At 49.0% G+C, this 27101-nt stretch overlaps 1 protein-coding gene across 1 annotated transcript; it reads right to left on the bottom strand.

The window, feature by feature from the left end:
* Nucleotides 1-338: 338 nt before the first annotated feature.
* On the bottom strand, nt 339-25107 carry boc (BOC cell adhesion associated, oncogene regulated). Its single transcript, XM_062479793.1, has 20 exons — nt 24779-25107; nt 15133-15261; nt 14423-14704; nt 10156-10302; nt 8834-8977; nt 8206-8499; nt 6805-7077; nt 6092-6363; nt 5687-5852; nt 5445-5510; nt 4819-5019; nt 4349-4527; nt 3722-3944; nt 3413-3595; nt 3060-3271; nt 2850-2938; nt 2599-2753; nt 2418-2479; nt 1783-2005; nt 339-1488 (listed from the first exon to the last, which is right to left on the bottom strand). Exons 2-20 carry the CDS (start codon nt 15242-15244, stop codon nt 1367-1369), a joined length of 3405 nt encoding a protein of 1134 aa, XP_062335777.1. The 5' UTR covers nt 15245-15261; nt 24779-25107; the 3' UTR covers nt 339-1366.
* Between the last annotated feature and the right edge of the window lie 1994 nt (nt 25108-27101).

Here is a 27101-nt window from a genome sequence, read left to right as displayed (position 1 = left end):
ACCCACTACACCACAGGGGTCCCCCTTGATATGAACAATTCTTCCAACTGGAGACAGTATTAAAGTTACTGGGACAAAACTAGGCAGTTGGCAACAGACAATAGTGACAAACGATAGGGATGAATAGGACAACAAATACTGAGGGGAAGGGTTAAAAGGTGAGACAGCATTTACAGAAATCGGCGAGGATGAGTGAAATGGCTTCTTTGATGGTAGGGATAGAAATGAATGTGTCCAGTTTGAGGTGTTTTTGCAGAGCATTCCAGTCAGAGGTGGCAGCGAACTGAAATGATGCCAGACCAAGGGTGGATTTGTGTTTAGGTTAACTACTGTTGGAAAGAGGCTTGACAAAATGGATAGGATTTCTTAAGCTTTATTTACATGCAATAGTGCTCCAGCCTGTGTAACCACAACAATGGCCACATTAATAAAAGTGGGGTACAGATTCGAGGATTCCTTCATTTTGATCTCCAGTGCCGCTAGGAAAGGCTAATACTGACACACCAACCTGCATGGGATACATAACACTGTCATGACAGTCATAATTCCCTCATTCGGCAGTCCTTTGGTGACCAGCAAAACAGTAAACAGAAGTTATTTCAGAAACAGTTGAACTCCAAAATAAGAATCAGCTTATGAGTGTGTTACAGATATCTTCCAGAATCTCTCCCATTTAGTGATAACAAAAAATAAACAAAATCTGTCTCGTAAAAATAAATAACTATACAATATATACTCTTTTGTGCTATAACTACAGAAGCTGGGTGCTTTTATGTTGCATACATTTGTTAATACATTGTTAATGATGAAGAATGCATAATATGTCACTTCTATACACAATGGGACAGTTGTACCTTGAGCACTGTGGAGAGAGCAGTAACAGCATAGAATCACAACAGGTATACCATTTTGTCGGAATGAAGGTGTTCTGATTCCTCTGTTGTCCAAAGAGCAGGCTGATACAGCTCCTACTCTGGTAAGTTTGAGTGTTTTAGATTGGAATGACTTGGAAGAGTGCATCAGATGGTGTGCATATACTGGGAAGAGAGATAGGATTTGGAAATCTATAGTTGCCAGGCATATAATTATCTTGGAGACTCCAAGAAATGCAGACGTAAAAGGTACAATAACAGACTTGGTGCACAAACTGATGATAAAACATGGTAACAGATCCTCCCTTTGTCTGGGTTGAATGAAGAGGACGTATACTCTTCTCAATATGAACATGTCCTTATAAACAGCATTACAAAACTCTTATGTACAAAAGCATAAATATATAAATATCTTTGATACAAAAATAAATATTTTCTCTCGTCCTTTTAAGAGCTTTTCAGGAGTCTTTTGTCCCTTTGTCCTCTGGCCACTTTCAACTTTGGAGGGAATCCACTTCCTGCAGTGGTGCATCTTGGGATAATGGCGTTGTAACTGTGGTCGTGCTGGTGGAATGGTCTTCCTCTTCCAGTAATAAAAGAGGACAGCATGGCAGACCTGTGTAGGAGAGAGAGAGAGAGAGAGAGAGAGAGAGAGAGAGAGAGAGAGAGAGAGAGAGAGAGAGAGAGAGAGAGAGAGAGAGAGAGAAGAAGAGAGAGAGAGAGAGAGAGAGAGAGAGAGAGAGAGAGAGAGAGAGAGAGAGAGAGAGAGAGAGAGAGAGAGAGAGAGAGAGAGAGAGAGAAAGAGAGACGGGAGCAAGTTACTTTTCTGAATGGAAGTTCAAGCGTTGTGTTAAGTGCAAAGGCAGAAAGGTGTGTGTGTGCAGCATGATGTTTAAAGACAGAACCTTACCTTTCGTTTCCAAGATGACCACGTTGCCAAACTCGCTCTCTCCTCCCTCGTTGAAGCACTGCATCTTGATATCGTAGGCCGTCTCTGGCTGCAGGTCAGTAATGGAGTGCCAGTAGCGGTCTCCCTCCACCACATCCTTCTTGTAGTCGCTGTCGTTGTCGCTGTCCGTGGGCCGGTAGAAGATGTAGAAGCCGTAGATGGGCGTGTTGTTGTGAGGTGTGTACTGGTGTGTGAGAGATAAGCAGTGATGATTTAGTGACACGTGTCTGTCAGACTCCCAAGCACACATAAGGAAGCATCTCTGGAGCACCTGCTGAGTCAGGTGGCTGAGCGATGAGGGAGTCGGGCTAGTAATCTGAAGGTTACCGGTTCGATTCCCGGCTGTGCCAAATGACGTTGTGTCCTTGGGCAAGGCACTTCATCCTACTTGCCTTGGGGGGAATGTCCCTGTACTTACTGTAAGTTGCTCTGGATAAGAGCGTCTGCTAAATGTAAATCTCTACACAGTAATCTCACTCTTCAGTCACCATAAACACATTCTCTGTCTCATTTAGTTTGCACCATATTACAAATCATATACATCCCTTTCTCATTACACACACTCATCACACACACACTCTCTCTCTTCAACTCACCGTCCATTTTAGGATGATGGTAGTCTCGTTGATCGCTTCACTGTAGATAATGTATGGTACATCTACAACACAAACACACAGTTTTAGAGTTCAATTGGTGACCCAACGCATAATGTAATATCCAAAGAGCTAACATCAGCCAGAATTCCTTTTTTTGTTTTTTTGTTTGATGGACTTGTACCTCGTGCGATTTCATTTGCATTCGGCACATTATTGGAGTAAAAGTGGGCGTCCTCTTCCATTTCCAGACAGCTGATTGGCCGGTGTGAGTTGTTGAGGAGCTGGAGGGTGGAGTCATCAGGAAGACAGCAGACCTCTCCATGGTGATCCGGACCACTGAGGGAGACGAGATTTGTGTGAGAATGTTTAATCTGTTTACCTACAGTACACACACATACACACGCACACACACACACGGGTATCGTTGCATACCTGTTTGAGTAGTGGTAACCAGGTGTGTGTCCGTTTGACAGTGTCTGCGGCAGCAACGTGTCACACTCCAAGTCACACTCCACATCCTCCTGCAGCGACAGGAAACACAGGCAGGTTATACACCAGCACATTCTCCGAAAGGAAATCAGTTTGAATCCTCAGTAGAATAACAAGTCATCCTGAAGATCGCTCAATCTGTTTGTGAGTTACCTGGTGCAGTCCTGGCAGGCAGTGTGTGGGGTGAAAGGGTTTCCTATTGGGGGTGTATTCTCCGTTAGGGGGGTACACTGCGTGTTGGTGGGCTAGGTGAGGGTCGAGGGGGCACTGCTTGACCAGGGCCAGGCCCTGGAGGGGAACCATGGTGTACTGGCAGGAGGAGACCGGGGACGCCACAGCAGGGAAACACAGGTCTGACGTTTGCTCTGGCAAATAACAAACAAAAACAAATTAAGAAATCTAGAATAGTTTAGCGGCTGCACCGTTTGCTAGCGATCATGATCCGAATATGTACATGATGAAGCTGGGTGTATCGTGGTTTTGTTTTCCTCCTCCTCCTCACTCACTCTGCTTGGCCCATGCCCTCCACAGGCAGAAGGGGATGAAGGCTACGATGATGAAGACCAGCGCTCCCAAGACCACGCCCACGATGAGGTAGGGCAGGTCGCTGGGGCGAGGCACCGGGCCCCCAGGCTGCACTGGTCTGAGCGAGGGCATCTCTGACGGGGGAGAGGGCTGGTTTGAGCGAGCTAAGAAAGAAAGATAATCAGTTCACATGTTTAACAACTACCGGTGATTTCATATCAGTTCGTACGAGCTATATTTGCTTATACGATATATTATTGAAGTGCAGTGTCAGATAGACAGAAGCACACCTTTCGTTTCCAAGATGACCACGTTGCCAAACTCGCTCTCTCCTCCCTCGTTGAAGCACTGCATCTTGATATCGTAGGCCGTCTCTGGCTGCAGGTCAGTAATGGAGTGCCAGTAGCGGTCTCCCTCCACCACATCCTTCTTGTAGTCGCTGTCGTTGTCGCTGTCCGTGGGCCGGTAGAAGATGTAGAAGCCGTAGATGGGCGTGTTGTTGTGAGGTGTGTACTGGTGTGTGAGAGAGAAGCAGTGATGATTTAGTGACACGTGTCTGTCAGACTCCCAAGCACACGTAAGGAAGTGATGTGAGACTTCCCTCTCTGTCCTCACAAAAACACACTGTCACTTGTCCATTCCTTCCCTTTCTTTATTTGACATTTAAATTTAGTCATTTAGCAGACGCTCTTATCCAGAGCGACTAACAGTAAGTACAGGGACATTCCCCCCGAGGCAAGTAGGGTGAAGTGCCTTGCACATGGACACGTCATTTTGCATGGCCGGGAATCGAACCGGCAACCTTCTGATTAGTAGCTTGATTCCCTAACCGCTCAGCCATCTGACTCCCCTAACTATCCCCTAATCCTTTATCTCGCTTTCTCTTCCTCTCTCCATTTCTGTTTCGATTCACTCACCGTCCATTTCAGGATGATGGTGGTCTCGTTGAGGGCTTCGTTGTAGGTGATGTAGGGACCGTCGATGGGCCTTTCGTTAGTCCTGCCACTGCCCACCACCGTGTAGAGCTTGGAGGGGGCGCTGGGGGGGCTGGCCCCTATCACGTTCACCGCCACGACTCGGAACTTGTAGGACGTACCTAGAGCGACACAACGGATGTGGTGAACGATCTCCAGCACATCTGGACGTGATTGTGATCGTGACTGATTGGAAGAACAACATGAGCTCGACTGTGAGAACGAGGATGACTGATGATGTCGACCGTTTTGGAAATGGCAATGATGACGGTAATTATGAGCAATAACATTCAAGCTCGCACGATGATGATGATGATAATAGAAAAAGATGGTGTGGTCACAATACTAGCGGTAATGAGAGTCTAGTGATGCCAATGCTAGATGAAGATGATGGACGTGATGAAGAGCCTGACCTTTCTCGAGGCTGCTGATTTCCACAGAGAGTCTAGAAGGGGGGATATTCGCCACGGCAACCTCCCACTCCGCTCCCTTCTTCTTGTACTCCACCCTGAACGACTGGATGGGGAAACCACGGTTACCGCGCGGGATCCAGGTCACGTAGGCGGACGTCTCCGACGCCGTGGAGATGGTGGGTTTGTCAGGAGCTTCTGGGGCTGAGGAGCAGAAAACAGGACATCAAGCAGACGAATACACACACACACACACACACAATAACACTGGTCTCCCATTGGCCACTGATACATGGTGCGGGCACATGCACGGACACACAACAACAACAACAACAACACAGAAACCAGTAGGACACCAACAGACACTTACTGTTAGCTCATCCTTCAGTGGGAGGAGTGAAGGAGATTGGAAGATTTGTATGTTAGTACAGAAGAGAACGGTTATAGGTTGACGCCGTAGCCTAGCAACAGTGAGAACACAGCCGTTAAGACGGTGTAGATGTGAGTTACACAGCTCAGATACTCCTGGCAGTGTTGTAGCTGTGGTAGGGGTTAGAGTTACAGGATGTGAGAATGGAGAGGGATATTTTGTAATAATAAAAAAATCCCCCTCTGCAACAGGAACTCACGGGAGAGACGAGGCGACGGCACAGGCGGAGTCTTCGGGGGTTCGTTTGGCCCTAGGCTTCGGCGACCTATCGTCATGGAGACAACAACGTAAACAAAAGACGATTAATACAAACAGGTCTGAGACGACCAATGGGGCCTTTCCAGTTCTGCAAAATAACTGACAGAAAGACTTGGAACACTCAGAGGCCCTTATATAAGACAGTTTAACTGAACAGATGATGATGATGACATAGTCTGGTACCTTTGCCTGTTCTGAAGGTCATCATGGCGGGCTGGCCCAGACCGGCACAGTTTTTGGCGGCCATTTCCACCTCGTAGAGGCTGGCGGGATGCAGCTTGGCCAGGGTGAGCTTGTGGAGGGACCCTGGGATGCTGCTGGTGGCCCATTCTCCTGGAGGGTCTCCGGTCTGGGGCAGGGAGACAGGGAGAGACTGTCAGTGCTTCTTTAAAAGGAAATTACACAGCCTGAAGCAGTTTGGCAGAATTTTACAAATCTTTATGTGAATCGAACAAATCTCCGTGTGAATAATTTTGGTTTGTGCCAACCTGCGGAAGATACCTTTTGAATGATTACATCACTGGGAGAACAAGTGTATTCTGAAATGAAGCTGGATGCAGCACCACACAGCATAACAGACAGAAGTACCTTTCTGTACTTGACGATGTATTCCTGCACAGGAGAGCCTCCGTCGTGGCGAGGATTCCAGGTCAGCTCGTAGAAGTCGGACTTGACAGTGCGCGGCTGACTCAGGATGATGGGGGCCTCCGCCGGGGAGATGTGCCCATGCAGCTCTGAGCAGTCCTGGGGGAGCAGGACACCCGCGCCCCCAGGCCTCACTGGGGCCTGCTCTCTCAGCACCTTGTCTGGGCTGAGGGGTCTCAGGATGGAGGGCAGCTTGCCGTGGCGTGGTGGAACAACTGCAGGTTATCACACAGGGGGGACAGGGTTAGAACTACAGCTAACTGACCACAAAGAGGGAGTTCTAGGTCACTCCCAAAACCTTTTAGTATTTACTTTAACGTTAGGCTTTAGGCTAGTCTAACTGGTTCCACACAGATACGTCAGGCATATTTAAAAGATATTTGGTATGTAACTGTTAAATTAGTTTTTGAATCCAAACAAAGCGGGCAGTATTTACATTTTTTGTCATTTATCAGACGCTCTTATCCAGAGCGACTTACAGTAAGTACAGGGACATTCCCCCCGAGGCAAGTAGGGTGAAGTGCCTTGCCCAAGGACACAACGTCATTTTGACACGGCCGGGAATCGAACCAACAACCTTCTGATTAATAGCCCGACTCCCTAACCGCTCAGCCACCTGACTCCCTAGTGCAGTACACGTCTAGTGTTGGTCTCACCGGTGGGTACAGTGAGGAGGCGGGCGGCGGCCTGGGAGCTGCCCACGCCGTTCTCCGCCAGGCACTGGTACAGGCCGTCGTCCTGAGGGCCCACGTTGAGGACGCGCAGCACACGGGGGGACAGGCGGTGGCGCGGAGACGGGGCGAGGGGGCGGGCATTGTGGAGCCACACCACGGAGGGGGCAGGCTTGCCCCGGGCCTGGCAGCTGAATCTCACGCTCTCGCCCCACGCCACCTCCTGCTGCAGGAGCTCCACTACCACCTGAGGGGGCTCTGGAGGGGGGGAGGGAGGGAGGAGGGGTGGGGGAGGAAGGAGGGGAGAGGGGTGGGGGAGGGAGGGAGGGAGGAGGGGTGGGGGAGGGAGGAGGGGAGAGGGGTGGGGGAGGAAGAGGGGTGGGGGAGGAAGAGGGGAGAGGGGTGGGGGAGGGAGGAGGGGTGGGGGAGGGAGGAGGGGAGAGGGGTGGGGGAGGGAGAGGGGTAGGGGAGGGAGGAGGGGAGAGGGGTGGGGGAGGGAGGAGGGGAGAGGGGTGGGGGAGGGAGGAGGGGAGAGGGGTGGGGGAGGGAGGAGTGTCAATAAGAGAAAGACAGACTGTCTCTGTGTGCTTACAGTGGGTTGTGTCATTGGTGGTGTGTCTGTAGATTGTGTGTGTGTGTGTGTGTGTGTGTGTGTGTGTGTGTGTGTGTAGGCAGTCTGGCCAGCCAGTTGATGGTTGGCTGCTAGGGAATCAGGGAGAGGCAGAGCTCATTAGAGCAACAGCAGCAATCCAACTTTAATTAGGGCCAGATGCTGAGAGACAAACCCACATCACACACACAGACTCACACACACAGAGACTCACACACACAGAGACTCACACACACAGACTCACACACACAGAGACTCACACACACAGACTCACACACACAGAGACTCACACAAACGCACACACACACAATCACTGTAAAAGCAGTCATCTGTAAATAGCCATGCTCCAAGCCAAGTTAACAGAGAGCTCTGTTTCCACACACACATAGTCTTACACAACCTCAACCCCCACCTAAAAAGACTCTCCACACACACACCACTGAAACAGACACACATTCAGCCCTGTGTTCTTTCTTACCACCAAACAGGAGTCAGGCTAACCATCAAGTCTGTGACGCACACTTAAACTGCGCTCAAGATAAACTTCCAAAGAGAAATAGCTGTAGTTTAGCTCTCAGCTAACCCATAAAGCCTGGATAACAACTCTCTGATCCTGTGCCATAGAGACACAAAGAAACCTTACAACAGTTCTCTAAAATATCTTACGTCTCTAATACTCTTAACAACCCATGTCAAAAACTTAGCAGTTTAAAGATTGTCCATTTAAAGATTGTAACAACCTTAAACACACACACACTCAAGTCTTGGTTACTCACCGAACACCTGGACGTCGTACAGCGCGGTGGCGGTGTTGGCAGAACCAACGCCGTTGTTGGCGTGGCACGCGTACGTCCCCGAGTCTCCCTCGCCCGCCGCGTCGATCAGCAGGTTGCTAAGCAGGAAGCGCGTGTTGTTATGGAAACGCAGGTCCTGCCCGTCCTTGGCCCAGGTGACCTGAGGGGTGGGGGTGCCGCTGGCCACGCACTCCAGAACCAGACGCTGTCCCCTGGTCACCATGATGGTGCGCGAGGCCGGGGGGTAGATGATGCGAGCCGCCTCCGATGTGGAGCCTGGGGGGCGGAGGGGGAAGGAGGGAGAATCCTTTAGAAATACCAAAGTTAAGGTTCAAACGTGTTCTGATCTGCTCTAAATACTGCCCAGAGGTGAGCTTGACTGGGTTGGTTTTTTATAGATAAGAAACAGGGTTAGTTCTTCCAACTTCTAACTTTTTTTTCCAAAGTGGAGATCAGCATAATGGCACACCAGTAAGTATTTCAGAAAGCATTTTGGTGCAAAGTAACTAAACAGTAATCAGTCATCCCCAGTACGAATGGACAAGGTTGGGCTTCATCTTTCAGGTTGACCAGGGGGTCAGAGGTCACGGGGACGAGTGTGGTTACTCACGGCGTATGCGGAGGCGGTCAGTGGAGCTGGAGGTCTTCACCTCCTGGGTGACGGGGTTGTAGGCGGCGCACTTGTATGGGCCCTCGTCCTCCAGCGTGGCGTTGGCGATCTGAAGGTTTCCCGACGGCATGATCAGGTAGTTTCCTGTGGCGACACAAACGGCAGAGAGGTTTGAAAACCCCTTGCAACTGGAACAAACACAGTGTGCTAGAGTGTGTTGATAGTTTTTCTTCATATCAGGTCAGGGACGCACTAGAGTAGTGTTTCTTAAGCTGGTGTGGAGAGGATCGCGTATATGTGTTTTCGCTCCGTCAAATTGTTTTACTTTTATTTTGATGAGTTCCGATAGTGCGCTTCTATTTTGTTTTTAAAATGTAAAAAAAAAAAAAAATCCAATCCAAAATTTCAAGGTTCAGAATCTCTGGCTGCTCAGATTCGGACAGTAAAATTCAGATTCCAAAAATGTACTAAGAAAATTTTAACCCATAAAAATTTGAGACAAAATATTTTCTGATTGCAACATTTGAAACAAATATATATTTGTTACTTTGTATATGTCAGAGTCGATACTTCTTTACTTTAACTTGAGTGAAAAGTTGTAGTCAGTAGGCCTACTTCAACTTTTACCAGAATCTTTCTAAACATGAGTTCTGTGTTTCTACTTGAGTGAAGGATGTGTGTACTTTTTCCAACTCTGGGTTTGGTAACATAATTTTCCTAATTTTGGGATGTAAAACCCCCAATTAAAAAGACTTGACGCTTTCAAAGTATGGCTTTCTCCTATAAAGTGTTACCCGATAAGAATATGGCAGCACTGCTGAGTGTGGCGAGGCCTAGTTAACCACGCAGGGTGCACTTCTAAGAGCTGCCACTGGGTGGAGTCCTGCAGTACAAAAGCTGCCAGTCAGAGAGCAGTCTCCTCCATGTGGTTGTGGTTTCACTGCCAGATAAGCTGGATATCAGAAGCTCCTGTGCTCTGGCTTCATCAGCTCGCCCTCCACAAAGGAGGCAGGAGGACGCAGAAATAAATGGTTTCAAAATAAACAAGTCTATTCCCATGTTTCAACATTCTCCAGATAACCGCCTTATCACTGGCAGTATTCTGATGGCCCTGATGGCAGGATTACAGCATTCCAGTAACTCAGCGAGAGTGATAGAGTGACAGATAACTGAGAAAAGGATGGAGAGCAGGAGAGAGAGAGAGACTACACATTCTAATTAGCATTATCTCTCTTTCATCCTGAAGGGGAGAGACAGAGGTTCAGAAATAGAGACCAAAAAAATATAGAGACAAGAGAGAGAGAAAGGCGCAGCACATTAACCTTTTGACGTCTCCAGCCACTCCTGCTTGACACTGTAGCGGACCTGGGCCTTGGGTTGGCTCTCTGGGAGGTGACACTCGATGACAGCAGTGTTGCCTTCATCCACCTCAATCACCAGCTGGTCATCTGGCTCGAAGTCACGGAGCTCTGCGATGGGGAGAGAGAGCGAGACAGAGAGAGAGAGAGGGGCGGGCGGGGTTGGGGTAGACAGACACAGAGACAGAGAGAGAGACAGGGGCGGGCGGGGTTGGGGTAGACAGACACAGAGACAGAGACAGAGAGAGAGAGAGAGAGAGAGAGAGGGGCGGGCGGGGTTGGGGTACACAGACACAGAGACAGAGAGAGAGAGAGGGGCGGGCGGGGTTGGGGTAGACAGAGACAAAGAGAGACATGTTGAGGACATTGCCACACACAGCAGCTTACTAACATACGAAGCTTCACTGAAGGCCCCAAACAAACACACGGATAATCTACATCCATCAAAGCAGCGGAATTATTGTCCTGGTAACTGGGTGAGCGTAGGGGCCTGCTGTCGCCATATTGGGTGTATACAGCAGCCAGCTACAGTTGGCATCTTTGATTCATTCTCCAGCTATGAATAGTGCAGTGTGACAGAGGGCCTGGGTCTGGTTAGGGAGCTCGTTACTGTGGGAAAGCCAGTGGGATTATTGGGGGGCCATGTGCTGTGAGTCTGTGACTCTGTTCTGTAGACACCATGTCTGCACAGACGCCTTACTGCACAGGCACAGGGACGACCCCAGACCCCTAGTCCCTCTCGGAGGGGCCTGGGGGCCTGGACACGGGGGTCAGAGGTGAGAGGTGGCCATCCTAGAGTTTCAGGGAAAAGATAACCAGTTTGGATTGGGAGGAAGTAGCAAAGGCTAGGCTTTAAAACCCTGTCTGGAGGGGGGGACCAGACCCCCGAAACCATGCGAAGGACTGACCAGAAAGAGCGGGGGGGGGGAAGAAAAAAAAGAGATAAACACAAGGAGGGTCGTGACACCGAAGAGGAAACTAGAAGGACGGAAAGAGTAAGAGAACATACCGCATGATACGATCTGCAGAACGGAAAGAGTCTGATACCGAGATGTAACCAAAATACAACTTCCCCAGAACCTAATTAAACGTCCAACTCTCCGTGTTGATTTATTCTTTCCAAACATGGCGTCCCTCCATATTTTCCAGAGGTGCTATGGCTTACTGTTGTTCTTGGACTCCCCGCCCTCTGCCAGACAGTTGAACATGAGCCACTAACATGCAGTCAACTCCCCGACTAGACAAACGAGACACTGTATACACTTCTGGCGAGATGAACAGGGGTTTAGCTAAGGCCACATCACGCCATCTGCAGATAGAGACGCAATGCTAAACACACACCTTTCACCACGGATGACTGAAAGTGTGTGACGCGATACACATCTGATCTATTCTCCGTCAGAGCAGTATTTCTGTCTGGATGGTGGCTTTAATGGGAACAGTGAGCTATGGGGGAGATTTGGCCTTGACAGGTGCCCCCCCCCCACCTTCTCCTGCACACAACCCTTACCCCCATTCCAAGACAGATGAGAAGCCCAGGACATGTCATGCTGAGTGGTGTGTGTGTGTGTGTGTCTCATTCTGGAGTGGGCGGGTGCAGTCTTGGAGAGAGACTGTGACGGTCCATTTGCTAAATCAATCAGGTCCTGTTTTTACAGCTACCCCCTGCCTGCCCCCTCTCGTCCCTCGCCCCTCCCCCCGCCTCTCCCAAATTCCTCCAACAACACCTTTAACCCCCCCCCCACACACACACACCTCCACCCCTACATTCTTCTTCAAAACAGCCCCGCATGTGTGGCTCTCAGGTGTGCACAAAGGTGTGAGTTATAGTGTGTGTGCATGTCTGTGTGTGGTGTGTGGGGTACGGTGTGTATGCGGGATGAGTGTGTGTGTGTGTGTGTCCTGCTGGCTCTGTGCAGTGAGACAGGGGCCGGGGACAGGATTGATGATATTTATAAAGAGAAGCTGGCCCCTGTTCCAGGACTGCTTGGCAATGCTGGTTTAAATACTTTGAGATAGACTCTGCATTTATCATCTTTATGTCTGATGGTGGGGGGGCCATAAGAGTAGTGTGTGTGTGTGTGTGTGTGTAGATGTGTGTGTGTGTGTATTGGTCCCTGTGTCATAGCTGTCTCAGTGTTTTAGTGCACGAGGGTGTGTGTTTAATGTCTTTGTTGTGTTCATCTATTTGTGGCTGTGTGAGTTCTCTTCTGGTCTCCCTGTCTGTACAGGGGAGGCAGGCTGTCTACAAAGGAATTCAAGCAGGGAGTTTTAAATAATGTGAAAACAGCTCTGTTCCTTTGGGATAGAGTTCAGACAGATTCTTCAGAATCAGATAGCAGGGAGGGCTTGGAACTCAACTCCCTATACACGTCTCTCTCTTCTCCTCTCTATAACTCACTTCTTTTTCTTTCACAAACGCGAGCACGTTTATACGTGCACACGCACACACACACACAGACACACACACAGAGAGATATATGAAGATCCACACAGCAAACAACAAAAACGTTAAAACAATCAGGAAGAATAAAATATGATCGGTACAAGTGGGAATAAGCCCCCTCTCTCCACCAACCACACACACACACACACACACACACACAACAAAAGAACCTCATACAGTATATGTATGCACACGCACACACACACACACACACACACATAACAAAAGAACCTCATACAGTATATGTATGCACACACACACACACACACACACACACAGTCCCTGTGGAGTCATTCCTTTGGTCGAGTTGGGGAGGGAGAGGGGCATTATTAAATTAGAGAGAGGCTTTTGGGAGGGCCAAGCCGTCTGGCTCAATATGTGGTTACATCAGCATGATTCATCCACTGTTGGAATTATCAGTGATATCTAATGCCTTATGTACATATGAGGTTCATGAAGCCACACAACGCCTGATTGCCAAGGGACTGAGAGAGGGGAAGAACAGACAACAACAGGGAAAGTAAGGAGAGAATAAGAGGGTCGGAAAGAGACAGAGTTGGACTTATACTTGAATCTTATACTTCCTTACGAGAGGCTGACAGAGCAAAAGAAAGAAAGAAAGAAAGAAAGTGGGGTTAGAGAGGAAGACTGGAGACTGACATCACGTCTCATCTTGTGAGTGGAGACAATCCTGTCTCAACTGGTCTAAACACCTTGTATTTCTCTGTCTCCGTCTCTCCCTCACACACACACACACACCTTACACATACTAACACACCACACATGCAGAAACACTGCAGACAGGCACCCTCACAGAATGTAAATCCATTGTGACACGTTCATTTAACAATAACTTTGCAGACTATCCTATTCCACTGTGTATCCTTCACTCTACCCGCCTTTTTAAGACACACACACTTGAAAAACAGCCCCTCCGCTCAATTACGGGGCCATAACTCTTACAACCCCCCCCACACACACACACACACACACACACGCACACACACACACACAACACACAATCCCTGCTGTCAACCTCCCCCATTCCGGGTGGATGGAATGTGGTGTTGTGGGTAGCAAGGGAACAGGGGAACTGATGGAGGGATCCAGAGATGGAGGGAGGGGGGGCCCATCCTGACTGGCCCCTGCCCCAGGGTCCCCTCCACACCAGTGGGTCAGGTTACAGCTTAATGGCCCCTCTCTCTGTCTCAGTCCCCTGGCACACACTAAACACTGGCTCTCCTCTCAAACTCTCACACCACTCTACACTGCTAACCCAACACACAACTGTTGACAACACCATACACACAACATCGCACTAGCGGGTAAGAAACTGCCTCCCCAGTCCCATTTACACCCTCTCTACATTGTGAAGTGAGATATCCCTTGTTTATTGTTTGTGGAAGGTCTGATTGGAATCAAAGTGCTTTTTCTCGTTAATAGCAGTATTAGGTTTTGAGTTCTCACAGTTATAGTATTTGTTTCAAGTGTACAGTGTGTTTATACCTTAGTATAGTTTATATGCATATGTGTACTTCCGGGCTGAAATACGAATGAAAATGATCTTGAGTATATGTGTATTTTCATTTTAGATTTACATTTAGCAGACGCTCTTATCAAGAGCGACTTACAGTAAGTACAGGGACATTCCCCCTGAGGCAAGCAGGGTGAAGTGCCTTGCCCAAGGACACGTCATTTTGCACGGCCGGGAATCGATCCGGCCACATTCTGATTAATAGCCCGATTCCCTAACCGCTCAGCCATCTGATTTGGACTAGTACTCACTAGCTGCAGTGACGTTGGCAGGGATGCTAGCGAGGGCACCAGCCCCGGTGCTGGCCACACACTGGTACCTCCCCAGGGTGAGGTTGGTGAGGGCGGGGATGAGCAGGGCCCCAGGTTCCACCACCACACCCAGCTCCCTGTCCGCCCCGCCAGCCAGCTCCTGGCCGTTCAGGCGCCAGCTGATGTTGGCGTTGGAGGGGAGGGCTGTGCAGCGCAGGGTCACGCTGCCCCCCAGTTTCTGAACCACAGAGAGAGGCTCCTCGGTGAAGACCGGGATCTCATCTGCGGAGGGAGAGATCAGGGGGAGGAGAGAGAGTTAGGAGGGGAGGGAGAAAGAGAGAAGAGAGGGAGAGATCAGGGGGAGGAGAGAGAGTTAGGAGGGGAGGGAGAAAGAGAGAAGAGAGGGAGAGATCAGGGGGAGGAGAGAGAGTTAGGAGGGGAGGGAGAAAGAGAGAAGAGAGGGAGAGATCAGGGGGAGGAGAGAGAGTTAGGAGGGGAGGGAGAAAGAAAGAAAGAAGAGAGGGAGAGATCAGGGGGAGGAGAGAGAGTTAGGAGGGGAGGGAGAAAGAGAGAAGAGAGGGAGAGATAATCAAAGACAGATAAAAGGGAGTTTGTTTATGGTCTACATTTGCTCTTGTGTATATTATTGGAAAAAAGCCAGGCTCTGTCATACAACATGCTGCAAGCAGAGGCAGGGACGGTGGACTCACCAGAGACAGTGGCGCCGCTCTGCAGGCAGCAGAGCAGTACTGCACCCAGAGCACACAGCACTCGAGCCCGTCGCTTTTTCATCCAGGGAGTCCAGTCTAGCGTTCCAGACATCTTCCATACACTACCCTCTGCAGGAGAGAGAGAAGCAAAGTTGGACGACCATCTAGCAGCATCTGAGCACCCACACATGTGCTAGGCACAGCACAGAAGAGTCATACATGTGCTAGGCACAGCACAGAAGAGTCATACATGTGCTAGGCACAGCACAGAAGAGTCATACATGTGCTAGGCACAGCACAGAAGAGTCATACATGTGCTAGGCACAGCACAGAAGAGTCATACATGTGCTAGGCACAGCACAGAAGAGTCATACATGTGCTAGGCACAGCACAGAAGAGTCATACATGTGCTAGGCACAGCACAGAAGAGTCATACATGTGCTAGGCACAGCACAGAAGAGTCATACATGTGCTAGGCACAGCACAGAAGAGTCATACATGTGCTAGGCACAGCACAGAAGAGTCAGTCCCTTCGGAAGTACTAATCCTGGTGAAAACAAAGCCCCCATCTCAGCGCTGACCACCAACACTCCTACCGCCCACACCCGCCAGCCCTGAGCTCATCAAAGAATCTCCCTCATTCTGCAGGCAGTAACCTGACCCTCCCTTCCCCCCCACCCCCACCCCCCACTCAGGTGTAACTGATACAGGTAGAGGGTCTGAGGAGAGCAGGAGGGGGAGGGAGCACAGGGCCGGCATTCACCACTCCTCACAAAGAACAATTGAGACAGAGGACAGGGGGTGAAACACAGCTGTGTGTGTGTGTGTGTGTGTGTGTGTGTGTGTGTGTGTGTGTGTGTGAATGAGTGAGTGAGAGACAGAGAGACAGAAAGTATTTGCGGTTGAGGAAAAGAGGAGAGAGCAAGATAAAGAGTGCATGCGTGAGAGAGGGGAGAGAGGTAACGGTCAGTCTATTAACAGTTAATACAGTTAGGGGAGCTTTTCCCCTCTCCCTTGTCGCACTCTGCCAAGTTTCCCAAATTCTTTCCTGTCAGGTTAAACTAACAACTTCCCGTCAGGATGAGGAGGGTGGTCCATAGCTCCCAGACTGCAAATCCCTCCCTCACTCACTCTTTCACTCTCTCGACCAGTCTCACACACACACACACACACACACATCACAAACACACATTCCCATACAGAAACATGCACACACTGACTACATGCAGTACAGGACCAGCTATATGGGTATAATTCTAGACAGAGAAGTTCTCTCTCTGGAGATTCTGGAATGCTGTAATCCTGCCATCAGGGCCATCAGAATACTGCCAGTGATAAGGCGGTTATCTGGAGAATGTTGAAACATGGGAATAGGCTTGTTTATTTTGCAACCATTTATTTCTGTGTCCTACTGCCTCCTTTGTGGAGGGCGAGCAGATGAAGCCAGAGCACAGGAGCTTCTGATATCCAGCTTATCTGGCAGTGAAACCACAACCACATGGAGGAGACTGCAGATCCATACATGTGTAGCTCACAGATAGCTCACATACGTGAACCTGCATTCAACAGCACATGGACATGATAGCCCTCTCGGCATATTTATACCTATCCGTGTGAGACTATACACAAACCACTCTCTCTCTGTCAGATACACATGCAAACATGCTGGCTCCTATCCTATTATTTCAAAAGAATGACTGATGATGCTTTAGGCGTCAGTGACAGTAGATACCAAACACAAGTAGTAAAAAATACACACAGATATGCACACGCACACACACACACACACGCACACACACACACACACACGCACACACGCACGGCAGAGCAGAGCAGGACAGAGAATGGAAACAATTACAGAGCATGCAGAGCGTAATCATTCGATGACACCAAGCAAAAACATTTTCTTTGATTGGTGGGCACGCAGGTCTTAACGAGCAGCTAGACGTTTGTTAACGACTTGTCAGCGGGCAGCAGATAGCTCTCCCTTTTTGTTTTAGTAAACAAACACGCTGACTGTTGTTCCAATTCATGACACAGACATATTTCTTACATCAAACCTCCTCAGTGTACCACATCTTTCCTTATAAAATCAAATGGTGTGGATCATAGCAGCTCTAGAACTCGACCACTCTGGACGTGCTAAACAAAGCAGACTAGTGCACACACACACACACGTAACCAACTGAACCAACGGACCAGTCTTGCATGGGGTAAACAAAGCAAACAGAGCTACTGTGCAGCCAGACAGCTTCACCGTCAGGTGTGTCTGTGGCTGGTGGCCGGGGCCTGTGGGCCGGGGTCTGTGGCTTGGCTGGACGCAGAGCAGCTGCCAGGGATGTAGAGAGAGCAGGAGACACATCTGCAGCAGCCACCTGTCCTAACTGTCAAGAGTAGCTAACACGCAAACACACACACACACGCCTGACCCGCTTCACACGCACCCACACGCTCTGATCCATTCACAAGAGTGAGACAAACACATGCGCTTTACGACCCAACGGCAAACGTCTCACCAGATCTGAACGCGCCCGTGCTCAGCATCTCGTCCCACAGCAAACTCGCTTTAATGCCTGAGTGTGTTCTCTCTCACACACTGTGGCTTGTGATAATAGCATTACTGTACTAGAAGCCCCCTTGTACATCAACACTCCTCTCTCTGTCTCTCTTTCTGCGCTGACCCTGCCTGCCTGTCTGATTCATTAGGCAGAAGGGCTCTGTGTTTGCTTAGCAGATAGGCTGCCTCCTCAGCATGACTACTTGGCCTGACATCTATGTCAAAGTTTTTCCATCCATCCATTCCAGCGAAGAGACAGAGAGAGAGACAGAGAGGAAGAGAGAGACAGAGAGGGAGAGAGGGAGAGACAGAGAGGAAGAGAGAGACAGAGACAGAGAGGGAGAGAGAGAGACAGAGAGGGAGAGAGAGAGAGGAAGGGGGGAGAGAGAGAGAGAGGAAGGGGGGGAGAGAGAGAGCGGGAGAGAGAGAGAGAGAGCGGGAGAGAGAGAGAGAGAGAGAGAGGGGGGGGGGGGGAGAGAGTCAGCATTCCTCCTCCACATGGCTGAGGTTGATAAAAACCAGAGCATACACACGCACACAGCTCTTTTGATTTAAAACAGAGTCAAGTGTGTGTGTCTGTGTGTGTTTGTGTGTGATTGTGACTCCACATGGACACAAATATTTAGTATGTGTATCTCTGGCTGTGTTTGAACTGAGTAGTTTTGTGCTCCTGTGCAAATCCGGGGAGCTGTGCAGTTCACTTGAGTGTCGTCCGCCCCTACGTGAGAGAGCAGTGTCATTGTGGCTGTGATACAGGGACGGGCCCCATGTTCCTCAGGGGCCACTGCCTGCTCCATTATCCCACTGCCTCTGTGGATAAATTCATTTTGACAACCCTACTAATTGGATAAAACCAGACTGGAGCCTCCTCCCCAAGCTCTCACATTCCATCTGCTTTCTGGCATGGAGAGAGAGGAGGGGGAGAGAGGAGGGGGAGAGAGGAGGGAGGCAGGGGGGGGGGAGGGAGGGAGGAGGCAGGGCAGGCAACTCCTTCTGAGAAGCTGAGCTGTTGAATATTTATCGCCCCTCTCCCCTCCCTCAGTCTCTTTTTCTACCCCCCCCCCACACACACACACAGTTTTTATGTCCCCCCCACCCTCCTTCCTCGGGTTCTCCAAACACCACAAAGCCCCCCCTTTAGATAAACACATGCGGTGTCAAGTGTGAGGAGTGCCCGGGTTCAACGGCCCTGCTCAGGCCCGCGGCCCACAATGCCGCGCTGCATAGCAGCCATGCGGGAGGCCGGTTGCCCCAGGCGACGCTAACAGGCAGAACGCACCTTAATAGAGTGGAGACTCATTGTAAAGCAGTGAGCCAGCGCGGACAAAGACCCCGCAGCCCCCCAGAGTACAGGGAGACGCTGCTCTGAAGGGCCCAGAGAGGAGCTAATGGCTCTGCTCAATGACCAGAGGGGGGGAGGAGGAGGGTGGGGTGGGAGAGTGTGTGTGTGTGTGTGTGTGGGGGGGGTCTAAATGACCAAGAGGTTGGAGAGTAGTGGGTGTGTGTGTGTGTGAAGGGGGAGAGAAGGGGGGGTTAATGCCTTAGGAATGGGTGAAGGAGATGGGTGAAGGCGAGGTGCAGAGTTAGGTGGGTGGAGTGTGGTGGGGGTTGAGAAAGCAGAACGGGGGTCCACATTAATGGGGGGGGGGGGGGTACTGGCAGGCGAGCAGGAGGAGAGAGCAGGGTCCTGTCAATGAGAGTGTGTGTGTGTGTGGAGAGCGTGTGCGAAAGCGACGCTGAATGTCCAACATATTTTCCCCCCCGCTCAGTCAATCTGTTTGCTGGCCTTTAGCTAAGGCTAGGGTTGAGAGGGGGAGCATGGCGGGGGGGGTACTACCAGTGTGGTTAACCACGCCACCACGCCAGCCAGGCCAGCCAGGCCACCAGGCCAGCCAGCCAGCCCCGTCTCCAACAGGCATGGTGGGATGGAGCAACGTGCTTCTCGGCTGGACAGTCTTGACGTTCTTGACCAAGAGGCACCGACCAGCAGCGGATAGAAAGTAGGACAGTCTCTGCTGATGTCTCCTGAGCAGACCTGTGCAGCTAGGGAACAGTCGTGAAGACGTTCTTCTACAGCGTGCTGTCGTACAGACCTCAGCTACACCAGCCCCGTGTGTGCCGCCGCACTGTCGCCATGACGTCGCCATGACGTAGCTTCCACACAGAGGCGGGTGTGTTCCTTGATCCCACTACTCTCATCAGACCAGGAACATGAACGGAACATTCTGGGCCTTGTTCTGAGTTTGGCAGAGGACCGTTTACCAGGCAGGTGGAGGAGCCTCAAATCCTCCACCCCGGCCAGAACTCTCTCCCTCAGTCCCATGCCAGAAACTTGACATCAAAAGCATCTCTAACAAGGTTCCAAAGTCCACCCCATCCCTACACCCTTCACAAAGTCTTAACGATGCTCCCCATACCCCCCCCCCCCTCCTACAATGCTAACGAGCTACAGACCATCTTGAGGATTAACGAGGAGGATCAAGCTAAGTCTAATCAATTAGGCACCGCTGCATTTGCATAATTTAGATAACAGGCCTGAATTAACCAGAGAAGGCTAATTAAGGTGCACCACCTCAGAAGGCTATGGATACACCCCCACCACCACCCCCACCCCCAGCACCACCCCCCCCCCGTTTGTGTGTGTGGGTGTGTGTGTGTGCGCATGTTGGATCTCTGTAGGGAAAACGGTCCATTTCTGAGAATATTTCACTGGGAGCCTGTAGCCCGGGCACAGGATCACAGAGTAATCACTCCCATACTGGAGGGAAGAGACTAGCAACTCATTCCCAGCATTTCACACACACTCACACACACACACACACTCACACACACACACACACACACTCACACACACACACACACACACACACTCACACAGTGGATGATAAAAGCATACTCTTACAGAAAAAAATGACACCCATCCAATTCAAACAGCAACAAAATGCCACATCACCACAGATGTGGTCCATTGAAATAACACTAGAAATAACTGACTATATATGCAGTCAACTATTCTGACAATTAATCGAGTTACTAAGATAAAAAATAATAAAATAAATTGCTAAAACAACTTCATTACATCAGGGTGGTTGGAGAGAGAGGAGTGGAGGGAGAGTAGGGGGGGGGGGGGAGGGTAAAAGGGGCCCCAGCTCCTTTGGCAGCTCATACATCAGTGTGAATGGAACCAATTATAAATCAAGAGCAATTTCTCCCCATTATTCAGCAGGAGGAGGGGGGGATAGCAGAGGCTGCTGTCCTCCTGCTCAGCCAGGAGGGAGGGAGGGAGGGAGGGAGGGAGGGAGGGAGGGAGGGAGGGAGGGAGGGAGGGAGGGAGGGAGGGAGGGAGGGAGGGAGGGAGGGAGGGAGGGGTAAAGGAGAGAAGAAAGTAAAAGTAAAAGCAGGGGAGTGAAACAGATACAGGCTGGGTTTAGAAAACTGAGATAAGGGAGGAAATTGAAAAGGGGGTAGGAGAGGACAAGTACCCAGTGCAGAGAGAATACAGTCACATGAAGTGAGATAAGAAGGAACAGGGTCGTGTGATACAGTAAAAGAACAGGTTACGGCTTATAACACCGTAATAAAGTAAGATACGATGAAGCTCTGTCATAACAGCAGCGTGAGAAACTAGTTTGCCTTCAGGTAAAAAAACGTATTTGAAAGTAATCTAACTCTTCAGTGTCTTGATGAAAGTGCACTCTAACGGATTAAGAAAGCGTCATGCCACAGCTCTCGTGTCTGTGTTGTTCCTGCCACACTTGGCTGTTGTCCGTCTATCCCAAGAAGGCGACTGTGCTATCGTAACACACTAAACACAAACACATGCAGACAAAGTGAAGGAGTAAGTGAAGGGGTGACAGAGAGAGAGAGAGAGAGAGAGAGAGAGAGAGAGAGAGAGAGAGAGAGAGAGAGAGAGAGAGAGAGAGAGAGAGAGTGGCTGAGAGAGTGGAGGAGATTGGGTGTGAAAGCTTCAGTAGTAGTGTTATCTCGTGCCTGTGTGTGGATAGTCTGGAAGAGGGTGTCAGGGCTGCTCTTGGCTCCTTTAACGGTCCTTAATCTTTGTACAAATATCTACTTTGCACACAGAGGGCTGTTTGTCTGCACACACACACTGCTTACTTACCAGTGTCTGGAGTTTATCAATGATTTAACAGCACTATGTCAGTCAGTCAGTCTCCTCGTCACACAATAGAACAGTGTGTGTGTGTGTGTGTGCGCGTGTGTGTCTGTTGAAGATCACAACAACTGTGTTTCAATAGTAACCTCGGATCATTTAAGATGGGTAGCTTTAACGTACTTCTGGGATGCGTTAATGAATCGTAAAAAAAAAAAATACAACGATTGTTCAACAACGTGCAAGTCAACTGTTCTGCTGGATTCCACAGAGGAATGTCATCTCTCTCTCATTTTCTCAAATGTGATCCTTTGTTCTCATTTCTTTTCCTTTCTCTTCATCATTAGCTCTTTCATCATTTCTCCATTCCTCTCACTTTCATGTCTGTCCTCGCTGCCTCCCTCCCTCCCTCAACGCCCAGAGTAAGGACAGGAGGTCTGGACGAGAGGAATGCAGGGCAGGTCAGATCCTGGGCCCCAGCGGAGGGCCCTGGTCCCTGGACACCTGGAGCAGCAGGTGTCCCTCTCTGGGCTGAATGTCTGACTGGACACTTAAAACCTCCAGCATCGGAGGCATGTAGCCTGGCCTTCACACACAATCTGTCAACAGACCAGCCCTGATGCACAATCTGTCAACGGCGCAATAAGGTCTGCCTCAAGGAACAGACTTGCAGGACAGCCATATTTGGGTGTGTGTGTTTAACAGTTGTGAAGTAGCAGTAGATTTTAAGTCCTCAAGCTCTGTCACCCTCACAGGTACTATCATAGTCACAAGTCTGCCACCAAGCACGCGCACACACACACACACACTGCTGACAGACAGCCTGACACACACTTTTTGAAAAAATATGCTGGTGATCCAGAGAAGTAGCTTGTTCAGAACTAGACTGACAAGCAGTGCATTCCTCTGTAAAGAGATAACCCTGATTGGAGAGGAACCATCACACACACACACACACACATTCAGCACACTCACACACACTCAGGCCCGCAGATAGCTGCCTGCAGGCTGTTATGACTGCATGAGCGTACCTGCTGTTTCAGAGATGAAAGTCTGGCCCCAGGATGTTTTTTTTTCTCCTTTTGTCAATTAACAGAAATGTTACACCCTCTAAGATAACAACAGACTGTTTGAGGCCCAGTTAGACCAGACATTCAGTCCATAGGCACTACTCAGTCAATAGTGCCATCTACATTTTTCTTAGACATAAAGTCATACACATTTTCAAGGAAAGATTACAAGCATACACCAGTGAAACCTCCACAGACAAATGTTCAGTGAGGGTAGGTTCAAAAGCGAAATTCATAATATGGTCTTTCAACAATCTACCACATAAAAGTAGTAGTAGCCCATTTATCACTCAACGACCTCATCACACCTGACCGTATCTCACGCATCGGGATAATCCATTGCAGAGTCAGTTTCTGGGTTGTAATAACTCCATACTAACCGTCATACTAACCAGTACGGTGTTGCTGGCATAGGCCCTTTTCCGATAGCACGAGTCCTATTTCTCGTTAAAGGTTAACGTTGTGCCAGACCATGGCACAGTAAAATCTGTGTGTTCATCGGTGCATAACTAATGGCTCCTCATAACTGCAACCAAATAAGATGGGGGACTGGATTCCAACCAGAAAATCAGACTGGGATCAATTAAGGATTTACTTTGATCCACCCGACGACCAATGATCAACAACAAACTGCAACCCAACAAGAGTTTCCTTATACAGTGTCAGATCCCAGTGCCAATCATGACCGGATAAACGGGAAGGCTTAATTGGAAGAGGCTATTCATTTCGACTTTTAATCTAAGTGACACTGATCCATCTGAAACAATCATCCTACTGTCTGACTGCAGTCTTGTCACCGTATTGACGAGCAATTTCTATGGGAGTCAGTCATGGTAAATGTAATCCAAATAACAAAACGACACCTGGGGTTTGAAACTCGAGCCCGTACGGCTGTTCGTGCATGCCCCCCGTCGACACCCTATGTGACAGACACCAAGAGGACAGGCCAAGTGCTCATTAGTGGTGCTGGATTCTCATTAAATCATTCCTGAATAAAAGAATGATATGAAACGCGGTTTAGACGCTCTTGACAGCTCCAATAGTCTGAATTCCGTCGCATTGATGGCTCAGAACGCTCGAGCAGCTGTTAATTTATTGTAATTAGGTTATTCTTACACTGTGATATTTGGTTTAGTGAGTGGGTCTTTTTTTAAAGGCACATAATTAGTGACACCGAAACCTTGCATTATGAGAAGTAAAATCTGTCCAACTAACTAGATGAAAACGGGCTAATAAAGAAAACGTAGGCATGGAACCAGTGATATTGGGAGGACATTTGGCAGCACTTGGCCATGTCTGTTTTCTGTTACTCTCCACCAATGGAAACGATCGGGACTCAGGCCTTCAAAAATAAGTCTGTCTTTACTCTCGATAACGGGAAAACTTCACCACCAGTCAAAGGTAAATTCATCTCATAAGTCAAACAAAACCTATTCATGTCTAAGAACAAAACGTTTACGCACTGATTTTGTGAAAATAACTCAATCTAAAGCGCGAGGCATGGTAACAGGAAAACACAACTCCCGAGCTGGCCACTCCATCACTCCATGTTTCCCTTTCTAACATTAATGGTTTAGCCAAAATAAAAAGCCTGCCGCTAATCTATATACTCATTCATACATATACACGTTGTCTAACATGCGTGCAAAGCTACTCAGATTTGTATTATTTAAACAGTTGAATAGCTTGGAAACGGAAAAACAGAGCGATGGATGCACCTAAAGTCAGCGAGTTGTCCTCATGCACACGTAATAACGAAAATACACAACAGTCTGTCACAACTGATTTCCGAATAACGTGTACGTAAAACATCAACACCATAGAACACAACTAGTTTGTAATAAAAACAACATTTTACTATTACTTAGCATGCAAACCAAGTTGAGTATCATTAGAGTACAAACTTACCAAAACGTGTTATATTTGGTGTTCACACCTCCGAAAACACAATCTTCTGTTTTCCAATTCTATGTTAAGTCCCAAAACAGTTTTTGGTTCTCTTTTGCCTCTAAAGCGCTGTTGCTTTACTAATTTACTGCGATAGTACCGACATTTTGCTCGGCTCCCCAAGTTCTCACATTGAAAGGCCGTTTTTGGATGACTGAGCTCTCAAACAATTCTCCCTTTTGCGACGCCTTTTCGGGTCCTCCCACTTCCCAAGAAGGAGGAGGGATCAGAACAATAGGGACTAGCTCGCAAATCCCAAAGTTGAGTACACCGCTCTCGTTTCTCTCAAGAAACACAGCCTGCAAGTTCCATCTCGGGGAATATTTAATGAATGTGCGTGATGGTCAAATATACTACTATAAGTCAGCGCTCTAACTCCGTACAAGCAGCCCAAACTTGACGACAGCGCTCTGAAAAACAAGTTACCAAAACTTCTAGGGTAGTGGGGAAGAAAAAATCGCCCCCTCCCCCCTCCTCTCTCCTACTGGTCTGTTCCCCCTGATTTGGTATGCGTTTAGTCCCCACTGAGTTTGTATTGACCCCCGTCCATTGAGGCCTGTAGGCCCTCTGGTGCAGCTGTGGTGTGTTGTGTTCGGGAGAGACCCAGCCAGAGGCATATCTCCCTCTCTCCCTCTTCTCTCGCCCTCTCTTCTCTCGCCCTCTCTCATACCACAGCGATCACAGCTCTAACACCCGCATGGTCTCTCTGGAATTCTCTCTTTATTTCAATCAACACACTTTGAATTGAGGGGGCCAAACTGAGCCATTCCTGTCCAGTTCCTTAATATCTGACTATTCTGACTAAGATCACAGGGTTTGATGAAGGCCAGTTGGTGGGGGGTTCTGGGAAGAGGGCTGCCTCACTTGGTCATGAATGTCAGAACTCCCACTATGTACCTGAGGGGTTATTCCAACCCAGCAGGACACCATTGATCAGCTAGCTATGGCATTTAATTGACACCTGTTGCTCTTGTTCAGGTGAACGTTTGTGTGTGTGTCTACTGGTGTGCGGTAGGTCCAGCCAGCTTGTCCTATAGTACTATTAAAGCAAAATTACTATTGTTTAAAGCATTTAATTGAGTGCCAATGAATCCTTCATAACATGATCTACAGTTCAAACAGCCCGCTTGACATGTGGCTCTGTATGTTCGCCTGAACACCAGAGTTTGGGGGGTGTTATCCAGTGTTGTGTAGAGGTTTGCTAATGCTCAGTGTGGCTTGCCAATGTTTTTGTTGTTACTGCTTCTCGGGGTGCAGTTTGTATGTGGTTGTCCCATTCTACTCCACCCTGAACTCCTTTCCTCTCACACACTGTGGTCAGAAGGAAAGAGGGAGAGAAAGGCACAAACAGAGGAGAGTGGGAGAGAGATAGAGAGAGAGAGATAGAGAGATAGAGAGAGAGAGATAGAGTGAGAGATAGAGGGATAGAGAGATAGAGAGATAGAGTGAGAGAGATAGAGAGAGATATAGAGAGATAGAGGGATAGAGGGATAGAGAGATAGAGATAGAGAGAGAGAGAGAGAGAGATAGAGAGAGATAGAGAGAGAGATAGAGAGAGAGAGAGAGAGAGAGAGAGAGAGAGAGAGATAGAGAGAGAGATAGAGATAGAGATAGAGAGAGAGAGAGAAAGAGAGAGAGATAGAGAGAGAGAGAGAGATAGGGAGAGAGAGAGAGAGAGAGAGAGAGGGAGAGAGAGAGAGAGAGAGAGAGAGAGAGAGAGAGGGAGAGAGAGAGAGAGAGAGAGAGAGAGAGGGAGAGAGAGAGAGAGAGAGAGAGAGAGAGGTCCCTACCAAAAACCTCTCCATGGTGCCCCTCCCCCACCCTCCATGCCGGGAAGGCTGAATTAGACCTGGACAAAAGGCTTTGTGGGTCGACCATGAAAGCCCTATTAACCATACTGCAGCCCCCAGAGGCCCCGCTCGCAGGAAACCACCTCCCAGAATGCCTCTCTCCCAGCAGGCTGCTATCCCAGCATGCACTGCTTCCCTTCAGGGCTAACCCCTGTTACCCCAGAGTCTCATTATAGTCTGCCAGAGATTGTCATGTAGATTATTATGAATGTGGTTATTAAAGTAATGGAGAATGGGGAGAGAGAGAATGAGTGTGATAAAGTGAGCAGCTAGGAGAGAGAGTAAAGGCTGTGTTGGGTGTGATTTGTTTACACCATTAAGGCACAGGAGGCTTTGGTCTAAAACAACACTGGGGTACAGTATTAGTAAGGATCTGTACAACGAGAGCACTGTGAGCTGGACTTTTTTGTGTTTTGACAATATCACTGACGTCT

Source organism: Osmerus eperlanus, chromosome 15, assembly GCF_963692335.1.
Source record: "Osmerus eperlanus chromosome 15, fOsmEpe2.1, whole genome shotgun sequence".
Classification (NCBI taxonomy): Eukaryota; Metazoa; Chordata; class Actinopteri; order Osmeriformes; family Osmeridae; genus Osmerus; species Osmerus eperlanus.
Note: the sequence above shows the minus strand (reverse complement) of the source record. Positions and strands in the feature narration are given on the sequence as shown.